This window comes from Hylaeus anthracinus, unplaced genomic scaffold (assembly GCF_026225885.1).
Source record: "Hylaeus anthracinus isolate JK02 unplaced genomic scaffold, UHH_iyHylAnth1.0_haploid 11981, whole genome shotgun sequence".
Lineage (NCBI taxonomy): Eukaryota > Metazoa > Arthropoda > Insecta > Hymenoptera > Colletidae > Hylaeus > Hylaeus anthracinus.
Genome location: NW_026534329.1, coordinates 2,806,932 through 2,820,900, shown reverse-complemented (window position 1 = coordinate 2,820,900; position 13,969 = coordinate 2,806,932). Strand labels below are relative to the sequence as shown.

General features: G+C 38.2%; 2 protein-coding genes across 5 annotated transcripts in view; one reads left to right on the top strand and one right to left on the bottom strand.

Annotated features, from left to right (window-relative positions):
- Nucleotides 1-13,969, bottom strand: part of LOC128885395 (serine/threonine-protein kinase tricornered) — a 249,157-nt gene that overhangs the window by 81,441 nt on the left and 153,747 nt on the right. The window lies entirely within an intron of this gene.
- The window catches only part of LOC128885394 (otoferlin-like), a 27,180-nt gene continuing 15,693 nt past the window's right edge, over nt 2,483-13,969 (top strand). For 3 of the 4 annotated variants that reach the window (XM_054139417.1, XM_054139416.1, XM_054139415.1), the window contains exons 1-4: nt 2,483-2,924; nt 10,676-10,734; nt 13,034-13,222; nt 13,679-13,950. In XM_054139417.1, coding sequence (XP_053995392.1) covers nt 2,846-2,924; nt 10,676-10,734; nt 13,034-13,222; nt 13,679-13,950 — 599 coding nt within the window. In that variant the 5' untranslated portion in view covers nt 2,483-2,845. The remainder of the gene's footprint in view (nt 2,925-10,675; nt 10,735-13,033; nt 13,223-13,678; nt 13,951-13,969) is intronic. The other variant, XM_054139418.1, reaches the window with a different exon arrangement.

The following is a 13,969-nucleotide window of genomic DNA, read 5'->3' as shown; positions in this document are numbered from 1 at the left end:
TTAGAATGCGTTTTTTATGTACCGTTGTTGTATTAATATGTTCACGTCGTGTATGTGCAAGTTGGAACGAAACTTACGTATACTCCTGTGTATACACGTACTGCTCTAAGAAGGTGAAATCTAGAGTTTCGTGTTTCCCGTGCCCTACGTAGGGTTAATGAAAATGGATACCCACCTACGGAGAAATGTCGCGTAAGATGTCTGGCATCGGTATAACGGGAAGGAGGATTAATTAATTCACGTATACAATATTAAATCGAAAAGGCTCAGAGTTGCAACAACTAGAGGATATGAAAGAAAACAAGATTTGAGATTTAGAAATATTCCAGAGTGGACATCGTAGAGTAGAAAGATCAACGAAATGTTACGGACGATTAGTGGAGATGAGATTGACAAGATTAGACGTTGTGAAGGAATTTGAAGACGATGTAGCAACGGTGGAAGATCCAGCTCTGCCTGGTACAGAGTCAACCAGAGTGCTCGAAGGAAGCAGAGATACGATCCTATTTACGAGCACTTTAAGCTTATCAGAGGTTGAAATTTTTGAATGCGGTCTAGACTGGAAATGAGACGACAGGAAAAATGTGGGCTACATACAACGTCGCGATGATCGAGGAGAGAATTTGAATAAAATAAAGATTTTGATTGAGATACTACGATGTTCAAGATTTGTTTGTTTTGTCATAGCTTGGTCATTAAGAAAGTGTTATTTAAATAATACATTACAGTGGTAATCGTTTGGGATCATTTTGCAGACAGATATGAACGTTCTGTTTGATGAAAACGTGCTTCATCAACCACCCAAGGAAATTGATGTATCCGCCCTTTGAAGAGAGAGTTCGATAAATTAAACGCCCTTGTGTCTAGTGGGTGGATCCCATTCAGAAAAGAGCAACAGTTGTTAGTTCCAAATAGTGTGATAGGGTGGCGCTGAGAAATTTCAGACCTAACTTCTATTCCATTATTGATCTACCTGCAACACATCCCAAGAACCTCCCCCCAAAAGAACTTTCCGAAGAACTTCCCAAGTTTACTTTTGTATCTGATTTTCCTTATAACCTTCTGCTCCGCTTCTCGGATACTTTTTTTCAGGGAACTTAATCCGGATCGTGACCATTCAAAATTCTTTCACCGTGTGGCATATGAAAAGACGTATCAAATTTTTTGTCGGTATGCCTTCGCGTTTTATTAAACTTCAATGGGTATTCGATGAAACATTTTTCCAGGAAAAATCCCGATATTAAATTTCATTTTCAGACGGTCCGTATGATTAATATATTTCAAATATGTCATAACTGAACGAAATTATTTTTCAATATTACATTAAAGATGATACGAGGATGTCGCGTCCTGCAAGATGTATTGATTGTATTTGATTAAAAAACTTTCCCTGTATCCTCAACTGGGTCCGAAGAAAATATTACAGAGGTGAAACTTCAGAGGGTAATTTCATCCCTTAAACTTGAATTACCGTCGCTATACGAACTTGCAAAGTTCAATCAAAATTGAGTAGGGTGCGAGGAGACATTTCACGGGAGTATCTTGTTAGCGAGTTTAAACTTTGCACCGAAAGACTAATTGAATTCATCGATAACTAAAAATTACTCTATTTAATGTACATTTAACTATGATCAGTCTCGCGAATTTTTAAGGAAACCTTAAAGTGAGTATCCCCTAAAGTAGGAAGGGTTGAGGTAAGCTGATAAGGGGCAGATCGTCGATACAAAATAATCATTATTATTTTTCAATTATTTTACATTAATTTTTCGTTTCGGTACAAATATTGTCTATCAGCGTCATTGTTTATGGTAGTTGTTCCGTGGATTTATTTGATGATGGATTTTAACAAAACTTCGCGTGATTGTTCTTTGATTAAATACGAATCGTGTAAGCCGATTTGGATTTAAACTGACCATCCCAGTTTTGTGAAAAACGATGTCAAAATTTTGTATGAGAATTTTGTAGAGTAATTTCTAATTATATTTTTGAATGTGGCTAGCTCTCGAAGCAACTGCCTTAAATGGTCCAAAGGGATTCCTCTCGCATATCATGAATGCTGACATTGAGGAATCTATTGACCTACAATACAAGGTCATTTATCAATCATATCATATAAAGCTTCCATTTAAAGTTAATAAATGGTCGAATGCAAAAGCGTAGAATTAATTTCTTCGGCTACAGATGAATGCCACGGAATCTCGTGATACAAAGGCATTCGCCAGGACGTGTTGACACTGTTCTTCCCGCTGTGTATGCCGGCTATTCCAGCAATTAGCTGGTATCAAGAGGAAATCCGTGGAAGGAAGTGACTCGACTCGACTCGACTCGAGTCGGCATACGTCACCGATTACGACGAGGGAGTGCGGAGCAGCGATACCAGCGAGGGTGAATACCTGTGCCGATGACGCGTGATACGTGTGCGATACAAAACGCATGCGCCGATTTTCCAGGATGGGGTAGGACGGTCAGGACTCGGGGGTTGTTCGAGGCGCGAACACGAGCCAGTTCGAGACTGCCCTTTCGCGTGCACGCTCCTTCGTTGGTCGACAGTGATAGCAATTGCTCGGAACACTTACCCGAAGTGGACAAACAATAATTATCGTGCACGTGTCCTCGACGAGTACGCGATTCGAACGATTTCTTCGTCCAGGCCACTTCTTCTTTCAAACGAATCCAAGACCACCGCGAGCGTTCGCTCGTTTTCGGATACCGTGCAGACGAAGATGATCGAGGAGCAAGACAAAATCCGCGCTGTAGCGTGCTCGTTCGGTTCTTCTGGAACGCGGATCGCCAACGAACGTTGAATATCTCGAGAGGGCAGATTCTGCGAAGGAATCAACGGAGAATGGCGCTCGTCGTTATTGTCAAGAACTTCCAAGGACTCAAATACAAAGGAGAGAAGGCCGTCAAGGTAGACTTTCGGGGTAAGTGCAGAACTGCATCCTTCGATTGTAAGCCTCGCTATTTAAAGTATTTTGCTCGATAACATTCGCAAAGTGTCGAGAACAACGCTCTAAAGTTTCTTCGAGGAGGCTTTTGAAGTTTGCACAGCTAATTGAACAAGAAGAGTTCTACTTACTTTAATGCCTCGAGAAATGGGTCAACTTCGAGAATTCTTTTTAGAGAATTTGTGTGCTTCTTTTCAAATTTTACGCATGGTTTCGTTGATTGCTCGAGGAGGATCTAGAATTTTGATGGCTCAATAGGCAATGCATTGAAGCGTCTGGATCGGTTTCGCGCGCGATCGCAGTGAGAAAAAACATGCCTTCGCGGTGTCTGATGGACAGCCTTAAAAAATATACTCGAGTCATCGATTGAAGTCAAATCGTGATCCGTACGAAATTTTTATAAATAAATCTGGATAAGGTTCGTGAATTCTGATGAGTTTTGAACAACAAATCCTGTGACGAATCTTCAATTATACAGTTTTCAATTATTTTCAATCAAAATTTTGTCCTCATACAAATTTTCACAAAAGTTAACACAGCAATCAATGTAAGGAGTGAATACCTACATATCGCATTTACATTATCTTGACTATGTATTCAATTCATCACACTCTCTCATGGCGCACTTGGTAAAATAGAGTGTCCATGTATGCAATTACAAAAAGTGTTTACCCAGTAGATGTTTGCGGAGTTTTTCTGTTCCATCTAGACGAGATACGCATATTTTATCGTAATTAAAATTCATACCATCCGGGAGTATAACGGACGTATTTTCATAGCCTCGTAGAAATATAAATCGCGTATGAAAATATATATTTCAAGAGGCGACTTCAGTGAAATTGCTCCTTTCTCGATTAAGCGTGTATTTATTAGACTGCACGGACCAGTTTAATTTCAGATTTTTAATTATCGTCGTTTCAACATCGCTATCGGGTTCTCTTCGGGAAATATATTAATATAAAGGTTACGATCGGAAAGCGGATCGTTAATTACGGGCCATAATTGTCCAATAATCTAATAACTATTAAACTAAAATTTACTTTCCTGGATTTAATAAATCTAGAAATATCCTTCGTTATTTGTTTCTAACAAGCGATACGATTATAAAATCGGGTGATTGTATCTTCATAATTCTTTTAATAACGTAACCCTTTTATTTCTTTTATTTTTATTTCATTTTCGATCTAATTTTTATTTTGTTACTATTGCAAGCATTGCCATACATGGATGAGGACATTATGCATGAATAATTGCGTGAAACGAGTTATTTACGTTGGCAGAGAAAATGTTAACGATCACAAGAATCGTTGACACGAAACATCGTTTCAGAAAATTGAAACGTAAGCGTTGACATACTTAGTTATCGACGATATGGAAAGAAAGTAAAATAATGTTTCCGAGATAAACGTGACGCGTGATCTACGCAATTATCGAAATAACGCGGTACGATAAACTCGATGAAAGTTTGAATCAATTATCCAATCGATACGGGAAAAGAGCGCAACATTAGTCGCGCGTTTGCGTGTGTAATGACTAGAAGTTTTTCTTCGTAATAACTTTCGCTACCGAGCTTCCGCAACGTCATTTATCGTGCAAAAAGAACGGATGTCGCCTTACGGAAATTCGCCTGTATTATTCCGCAATTTTCAGAGGTAATCTGCTCTATATTTCCATTCTCGCAAAGTTAATCAGAATTATCGATTAAAATTAATCCGTCTATAAATAAGTGCTTCTATCCGGAGCAGCGATCTGCTGCACCTCTAACGTTCATAATCGGCACGGGATTTTCAATTTTTAACCTTTACACTGTCACACTCGGGTCGTATTTAAAAGTTTTACCACGCATAAAATGTGATACTTCACGCTCGCGTGCCCCTATAGTTTATTTCTCTCTGATATACATTTTCCCCTGAATCTGGAGCGTATCTACCGTCGAAACGTACCGACCGAAAGCAATTCCGATTCTTTTCCATAATTTACTTCGTTTTCGAGCGCTGCTTTTAGAGATCTTTGAATTTTTAAATTTCATACTTTCGAAAAATTTGAATCGACGGCATTTGGTATGTTTTCAACATTTATACCTGTCAAGTCAAGCCGATCGAATGCTTGACGTCGATTATTTATTCCTTTCTGCTCTCGAATATGCGAATGCGTATGAAAGGATGAATACCGCTCTTTGAAGTGAAAACTTTTAATGTCCTACACGTTTGAATGACGCTGCACTAACGGGAATATTATTTTCATTCATTCATGAATATCTCGATAGTTGATGAGGTCACTAATTCTCTAAAGTTGCTCTTTCTCACTGAATATAATTTTAAGATGCACATTACTATTCACACTATTTTATGTATGTGAACAAAATTAGAAAAATCTAATTTATTTAACTTTATGTATTTTATAAATGTCTATTTTATATATAAATTGTGATCACACATATATGGCTTCGCTGTTACTTAATTCTTGTAACTTAATTCACCTGTAAAAAGATTCAGAAACAAAGTACCTTTCGATATTATTATTCAAAATAATCCACCAATCTCGTATTATTTACGAAAATTATAAACTGACATATATCACAGGCAATCGGATCTGTTTTAATTAATTCAATTCATGGAAAGATGAAAGCCATTACGTCGGAAGAGTGAAAGGTAGAAAAAAATAGACGGAAATTGTGAATCACTCGCAATTATTTCTTCAGCAGTGATTTCTTAGTTCTTCTACGCAAATCCAATTTGCTATTTATCCGTTTACGCGTCGGTGTACACGTAGAATGTTCTATTATAAACATTAAATTCGTTCCTAGCTGCGTCACCCAACCGCAAACACAATTAGAATCGTAACGTATCGTCGGTTGAATTAATTAGAAGGTTGGACTATTTTAATACTCGCCTACATCCAGATACTATCTGGATTTGCATTTCAAACAATTACCTTCCGCGATATGGCGACGGTATTTCAGAATAGAGCAACTATTGGACGCTTTTTAAAAACTGAACCTACCCTAGGAATTGTACACGATTTTGCCATTTCACCGCCGTATAATTTGATTTCGAACAATCGTTGAAAACTGGTCTCAATTTCCGTTATGAAACAGGATTGAAATCGTACGTGAATAGTTTGAGCGATGAAACGTCTGTATCATTTAATTGATTTCCAGCACTCTAACCAACGAGAAAATTTGACAACGGGGTTGTGTTTTTTAACGTTTCAGTGGCGCACAAAGCTTGGCCCAGGAGGCAATTCTTTCGTACATTTTTTACATAAGCTTGAAATTGTTCTATACAAATGTATTGACCCATATTTGTAAAATGGCTACCATTGATACATATTCACTACCTACACGAACCCGTAGTACTTTCTTCCGAACCAAGTACAAGTTTCCGCATCCCGCGTGGTGCCTTTTATTTTTTCCCAGCATTTGTTGAATGCCTACGTACCGCATTGCACGCGGAAAACAGTATAGATATAATTGCTTCAGACATTGATTTATACTTGAATTGCAGTTGCGCGCGTTATGCTGCCGCTCATACGGGTACACGCATATCGGCGAGATACGATTGATTGACGTTTCGCGGATCACTAAACGGTTTCCATAATCTGTCGTTTGTGAAACAATATTGTTTCGCTTTCATATGGACCTGGACAATTTGGTAATGCCAGGAATTCGTATCGAGATACGTGCACCACTTGGTTAAGGGGTTTTTCTGGTGTAACGCCTGAAAAATTAGATAAGCATACATTAGGAATTTTTTCCGAGGTGTATAAAACAAAGAACGATTCCTATGCTTTTTTTTCTACCGATTATACTATTCATAAAGAGTGCGAAAATAGTTTTGTACTCTTTCTGAATAGTGTTATTAGCAGAAAAAACATTGGAGTCGTTCTTTATTTCATAAGCCTCGAAAAAAATTCCTAAAGTGTGCTTAATTTTTCCATTCACCCACCAGAAAGATATCCCGTACCGGTTTACACTATTTCTAACGTAATATTCGAGGTGTGGATAGGGTGTATCAAATTTTCGAAGTTGAATTCCTCTGGCTTTTAGAGATAGCGCGATACCCTGAGGGAAAAACTCCTTTTATCGAATGCAGCTAGTCGTTTCGTTTCGAATTTCGATATCCCAGGTCTGGTTCCAGCGATGAAAGGGTAATGGTTTAATTGACAGACGGAACTGTTGCTGCCAGTATCGAACAAATTGTACAAAGTGAATACCAAGCCAGCCCTTTGCAACCAATCATTCTCCCCTCGCGAATCTACATAATTTCTCCCTCATTCAGTCATACGACGAAGGGAATTTTCTTTGAGAACACGGTTTGGCATATTTTGCGAAGGATTTCTCTGGATTCAGTTATTCCATGGGGTTAGTATTACGGGGTAATATCCATATTTCATTCCTTGTCACTCGAGTCCAGAAATAGCTCGAGCTTTAAACGGGATAGGAGAGATCCCCAGGCCCTGAGTCTTTGGCGAAGACCTTCTTTGGACAATTTATGGAGTATCCACCTTTTCGTTTTACTCCCGTTCCCAAAGAGCTTCAAGTGACTCGCGAGCACAAACGGCGGATGAGTTTAGTTCAAAGAATTGACTTTCTGAGTCAGTTCTTCCAATGCAACTGTTGAATCTTCTTCAGTCGAAGTTTTCAGCGCTCAAAACAGTTTTACTTGTAGAATCATGGAGCTTCGACATATGGCTTCGACGATGCCAGGTGTGGAAATTAATTTTGCGCCTTTATTGTTGATCATTTATAAGCGTACCTTAAGTTTTTCAGTAGAAACGTTATTTTGTTCTTATACGATAAATGACCAACCTTCTAAGTTCTCGATCTGATCTCCATTATAATGAATCTGTATTTTGCGTGACTTAAGTCTTAACCTGATGGCCATTATAATTATTATTCCTGTGACAGATTGCAAGTGTAGGTATTTCATAATTACTAGACGGTAGCTGTTTATGCATTTATAGCACGAAAATGTACGGAAATCTGTACGAATGTGCTCAAATGCAAAATTATATTAAATATCAACAATAATATACATTTTATACCGTTTGGAATATTAGACATACTTTAAGTTTCAAATATTTTCTGTATCTATGAAAATATGAATTTATATGAATATCCTCAGTCTAATAATTACAACATTTGTAAAAAACTAACGATAAGAAAAATTTGATGTATATCAAATTAATATCAGGTTGAAGGTTGGTACTGTACTGTACCAAAATGACGAAAACATCTGTTTTAACGAGAATTACAAGCTTTTGTATTAATGAGAAAACTTTTCCGTTTGCCCAACTGAAAACGTGAAACACCCTTAAAAACGAGCTGTTGTCTTTCCGTTCCCCTTTATGTTTGTAATATGCACGATCCCGCAAGATGACCAGGTACACGTTGGTTCATTTAACCTATCGATAGCCTTTGCAGTTGCACCCTCCAGATACTTACGCTTCGTTAAATATTTCGCGTCCCGCATCTGCGCTCGATCGCGTTAACTAGCATTGACTTAACGGCTTACTTTATCAACGTTTCCGTTCCCTCGACCCGTCAAACGGTTGACGTTCGTCTCTCTTATTTTTAGATGTTGACATTTCATCGAATGTTACGAGTTAAAAGTTCTTTGTTATACAGAGTGACCTGTTTGTTGGGAGCCTCTCGAGTACTCATCAACTTTGCAAGTTACCTTCTTTTTACTTATTTCACTCCAGATACCCAGAATTTCTGAAATAGTAGGCGTAGAAATTAAATTCGCTATAATCTCCTCGTGAACGAACATTTCTCAAAGCATTCACGCCACCTTTTAAATATATTTTGTGGAAATTCAAAGTCGACGAATTGATCATTTTTACAGTTCCGTAGGACCCAATTTAAAAAAAATATACTTTCGTTTGTACTGCTCTTCGCCTTGTTGATTCTTTTCTCAGATTTTCTGCGACGATTCTCAGCCCTTTAGAAGACACAAGATGAAGGTTTATCTCTAGAATCTCTGACAACGCTTTAACGTTGGAAGCGTGGACGAAACGACGGTGCTTCGAATATTTAGGCACACGATTCTTGTTGTTCTGTCACAAGTGTGGATCCACCTTCAGCCTGAGGTCCTGGCCCTAGGGGTTAAAGGTTCATTTAATAGTGCCTGGCCTAGTTCACGGTGAGCTCGCGTGACATACGGTTGCGCGAGGTGCGTTCTTGCTCGACCCCTTTTAATGTTACGTTGTTTTTTCGGATTTACCTGATTAGTATGCACGCGTTGTAGCTTGTCGTGTATCGTGAAAATACAATTTCTTTTTATAGTCGTAAACATCTCTATATAACAGCTGTTTTTTAATACCTCGACTGGCTTTATTTATAACGTTATAAATTGTTCCTTTAACGTGCGAACTACAGTTCATTTTATCGTACGGTTTCGTTCTGATTTAAACTTCTGGATGAAGGTGGTTGCAAAAGTTCAAGCTAATACAAAATAAGCTAATGACAACAAATTCCAGGCAACAGAGGAAAATAAACCCCTTCATGTGTAGGATTACTCGAGTATTAAAGTACGTACACTGCGAGTTTATTCTCGCTTATTTCGAGAAAAGATTGCGCAGTCGTCTCGTAATTTTCTCGTTTACGAAGTATGTCTTAGAACCAGAACACCGAGCGAAATAACCCTCGATAGAAATTAACGTGAGTTAAAATTCAAGCTTCCGTGCATGCCTTAGGTAATGTTTCGGATTTCCCAGCGAAATGCGTAAGACGGGCTTGTTGCCGGGTGTACGGTAAAATTTTACAGAGCGAAACATTCCGTTCATAATGAATGCATGTGTAACGAGAGGAAAAAACGACTAAACGTTTTTCCATTCTTAATAGTAGACATTTTTAACCAAGCACGCTCTTTGTTTTATTCATTTTTATATTATACTAGGTGTAGAAACTAATTCTTTGATTTTTCAAGGTAAATTTATCATTCGTTTAAAAGGAAAAACTATGCAATTTTTAATTTTTCCTCCAATTAAACTAGAGTAATAAATAATTCAATGTAAAGACATGTAGTTCATTTCTACACCTATGTCCTATGTTCTATGTTCTATGTTCTCACACTCGGTTAACAAAGACGTTAAAATTTCTCTTAGTTGAAATCATCGCGCATGATATGAATGATTGAAATTGGAAGTTAAATCCCTTACGCGCAAAGTAGATTGTAAAGGGATTATGCGGCTTGTCCAACTCTTAAAGGCGATTAAGTGAGAGTCTTGATTTCATTGTTATGTCTGGGTTGGTAGCAGAATGGGAAACTTGGTCGTAAATCAGCCACGATTGGCGCCATAAACTTTAAGCATTTCGGTACGTATAAAAGCCTTCCTGTAATATCGTAAATGTCCCTGCCCGTGAAATTAAAACTGGGAGTAGAATCAATGTACGATGTCGCTTTTACATTGATGTTGATTACACTTTACTTCCACGTTTATTTATTAGAATAACCGCCACTTATCCTCTACGAAAATATGAGTAGGATGAATGGCTTCTGTTTACACGTCCAAAGCGCGTCGGAAATTTTAGAGCAAGAAAGCGTTAAATTCGCAAGGGGTTGCATTAATACAAAGAGTTCGTAAACACGGTTTACTCGATTCATAAACCTTGTAGTACATACAGTCAGTCGCATAAGTATTCGTACTCTTTGTGCTTATTGAAGAAGTTTAAAATAGGTTTTCTAAATCATCTTTAAATTCCAATAATTCCTTTGTTGCAGGCGTTGCTCACTACTCAAAATGTCTCGAAGAAAGCTCAGATCACATCGCGGTGAACGAAGTAAGTTCAACTATAATTATTCCCTTCAATCACAAGTTGCGTCTGGTTTCGAAATCAGGAACGATAAGTATAATGCATCGCCGTTGCAGACGTATTCATAATTTAAATGCATTATTCTGCTTCGAACCATAATTATTTCGTCCTTTGTCTTCGTTATCGTCGACACAATGCAATTATCACGCATTTACCAGCTGTTCGAAATGGACAGGTTCCAGGAAAGCTTTCATTCTTCGAGAATAAGTAGTCCTTGTCGTTATGGCCGAGCACTCATTATTATTTACATTCTAAGTGCGATATTCAAAAGTCGCGATAACCGCGATACGCGGAAATTTCATTTCCTTGTGTATTTTTTTTTTTTTTTTTGTGCAATCTTAAGGTCTAAATTCGACATATATGCATGCAGTATATATTGTTTATCAACCGCTTACCATGACCTAGTTTTCCCTTTAATTAGAGCGATGTTGACGAAAACATTTTTGCGATTTAAAGCTGCGCGCATGTACAGCGAGTGTCTCATCGCATTAATTCATTTAATTTCCCGCTTTCGCGTTTCTTTTTGCGAACGAAGGCTTTCATGTTCGACTATCTCTTTGTACTGTGCTGCGAGTTGTTAATACTTCAAATTTCAACCGCGTTAAACACGCTCGCAGAAAGGATGCACGCTGCATAAAGTATTAAAGGTAAACCATGAGAGAGTTTACTGTACAAGGTACGCGCTAAAACAAGTTGAAATTGTCACGAGAATATGAATCGGACTCTCGAGTTGTAATACTCCTCTATTTTATTGTACGATTTTGTATTGCATTACGCTTGTTTACAATCGTCTACTGGTTTACTATGGATTATCATTCCCCTTTAGCATCCTGTAGTACAGGTTTCTTGTTTCAATTGCACTTTGTTTCTCGGCCATTTTTATCGCATACAATGCCAGTTACAGTCAAAGGTTTTAACGTTCGGAGCAGATTAAAACATTTATACATTGTACGTCACGATGTGGGTCAATTAGATTTACGTTGTGGCGTGCTACATTGCGACAGTTATTTTTTATGAGAAGTTATAAACTTCATCGCCATGGCAATTCTCGCGGAACGACTTTTATATTAGCGATAAAAATGCAAATAATGTAATTACTTGAACGGGAATGGGAAAGGGATTGCTGATTACCATTTTTTGTTGTCTGTGTTGTATAATACAATCGTTGTATTCATTTATTTAAATTTTATATCATTGTTCAGAATGTTTTCACTCAGAAGTTCTTTTTCACGGAATTCGATTACGTTCCAAAATATAAATCGTTGTCGCTTGGCTGAATGTTATCGAAATTCCTTTAAATTTCGCTCAGATACGAAAATCCATCGCTGTTTATCAATACGTAATTGCAATCCTCCTATATAAGAAGATTTATTATCAAAACTAACACGTTTACTACATATTTATTTGGAAACATTAAACCTATCAAATAGTTTCTTTTTATATCAAAATTACCACTGCTTATCATCACAATACCTTTTTTTAGAATTAAAACATATACATTATTAAAGTGAGACAGCATATTTTCGTAGCAAAATCGATTCACGGGCGGAGATTGCTACGCTTTGCGTGCGTTCGATTAAAGCAAAAAAAAGAAAATCCACTTAAAATTTGTCCCATGAGAGGTTATAGATTTTCCGCTAGCTCGAACTCATTTTAACCGTATCGATGATAGAGTCTTTCCGTATCTATTCCACTTTGAAAGCTAATTCACACGATGCCGTTCCAGCGAATGAAAGCATCGACCCATTACACCGGTCCTGCGTAAAGTAAGTTAAGTTCCGTAACCGGGTGTCGATAATGCGTCCAATTTTCTGATTGCTTGTTGCACAGCGCGTCGATAAACGATCGTCTCTCGCACGTTTAAACTTCGAGTGAAGCGACGCAAAGCTAATCTGCTTGTCGCGTTGATTAACGATCATTTTCTGCGCGTGGGTGGCTGAAGCACCCAGGGAACGGTTGCTCGAACAATACGGTAAAATATAATTTCCCAGCGTTATTCCGGCGGTGTATTAGTAAATAATCTAACGTCATATACGGAAAAACGGTTTCAAGTTGAAGAATTCAATATCAGACTAGGTAAAGCTTGGTTTAATTTCACAGTAGAAACAGATCTGCGAGTAGTACGGTCAGACGTTGTAGTCAGAGTAATTATTGACATATTCTCCTTAACTTGGAACTCTATTACTGGAATTCCCTGCAGTATACCGTAGATTGTCATAGATTCTGATAGATAAATAAAAATTGTTGAACCCGAAATTAATTTCAGGGTTTCACTTGGAATTTGGGCAGACCAGTGGACGAGGCGGAAGTATTGCAATTGGCGGTGGTGTCGCGCGGAGTTTTGAGGAATGAAAAAGTGATAGCGAAATATGGATTGGTCCTGCAGACTGTAGTGCGAGAAGGTCGAATTGCCGTCACGGACTCTCTGGTAGATCTCAACAACAAACCGCTTCCGGTACGTTGAAGCATACATATGTCGTCCGTGATTGCGATAACAGCTTCCGCGATCAATTACATCTTGTCGAGCTTTACGCTTCAATTGCTGATTTTAACGAGCCAAAATCTACGTCAACGAAAAGAACGGTACAATTTCAGATGCAATTAATTCGAACGGTTCGATATGTTAGATAAGAAATAAGTTGAGAACTCTCGTCAAAAAATTGTAGGTAGAAATAACTCGTAGAATAACAACAAATTTTTACTCTAGCTATTCTACAAATTTTAATTCGACTGAAGATAATTTCACTTCAAGTAATAAATTATTTATATTTTTGTTTTTTTCATGCGGACGTTTATTTCAAATATAAATCTTGAAAATATGAAATGACGTTAAACGGAGCGCATGTTAAATCGGCGAGCATCTGGTAGAGAAGTGCTCCCAACGCGTGGAAAATTCATTTGGTATGCGTAGGCCGTGGTTTGCTTCGAAATTCGATACAACCCCCCCGACGGAAGTTGCAGCTCGTACGCTGCATCGGAAATAATGGAGGACGAGCAACAGATGCTGATCGACATCGAGCAGAACATTGCGAATCTCGAGCGGAGCCTCGAGCAAGCCAATACCAGCTCAGCCAATGGCAAACGAAGGGGTTCCTGGCAGAGTCCCGAAAAAACTTCCAAAAGGGGTTTTCTGCAAAGGGGTAGCTCCCTGTCGACGGCTGAGAAGTCGCCAGATCGAAAGAGGTGAGATATTCTCGATAAG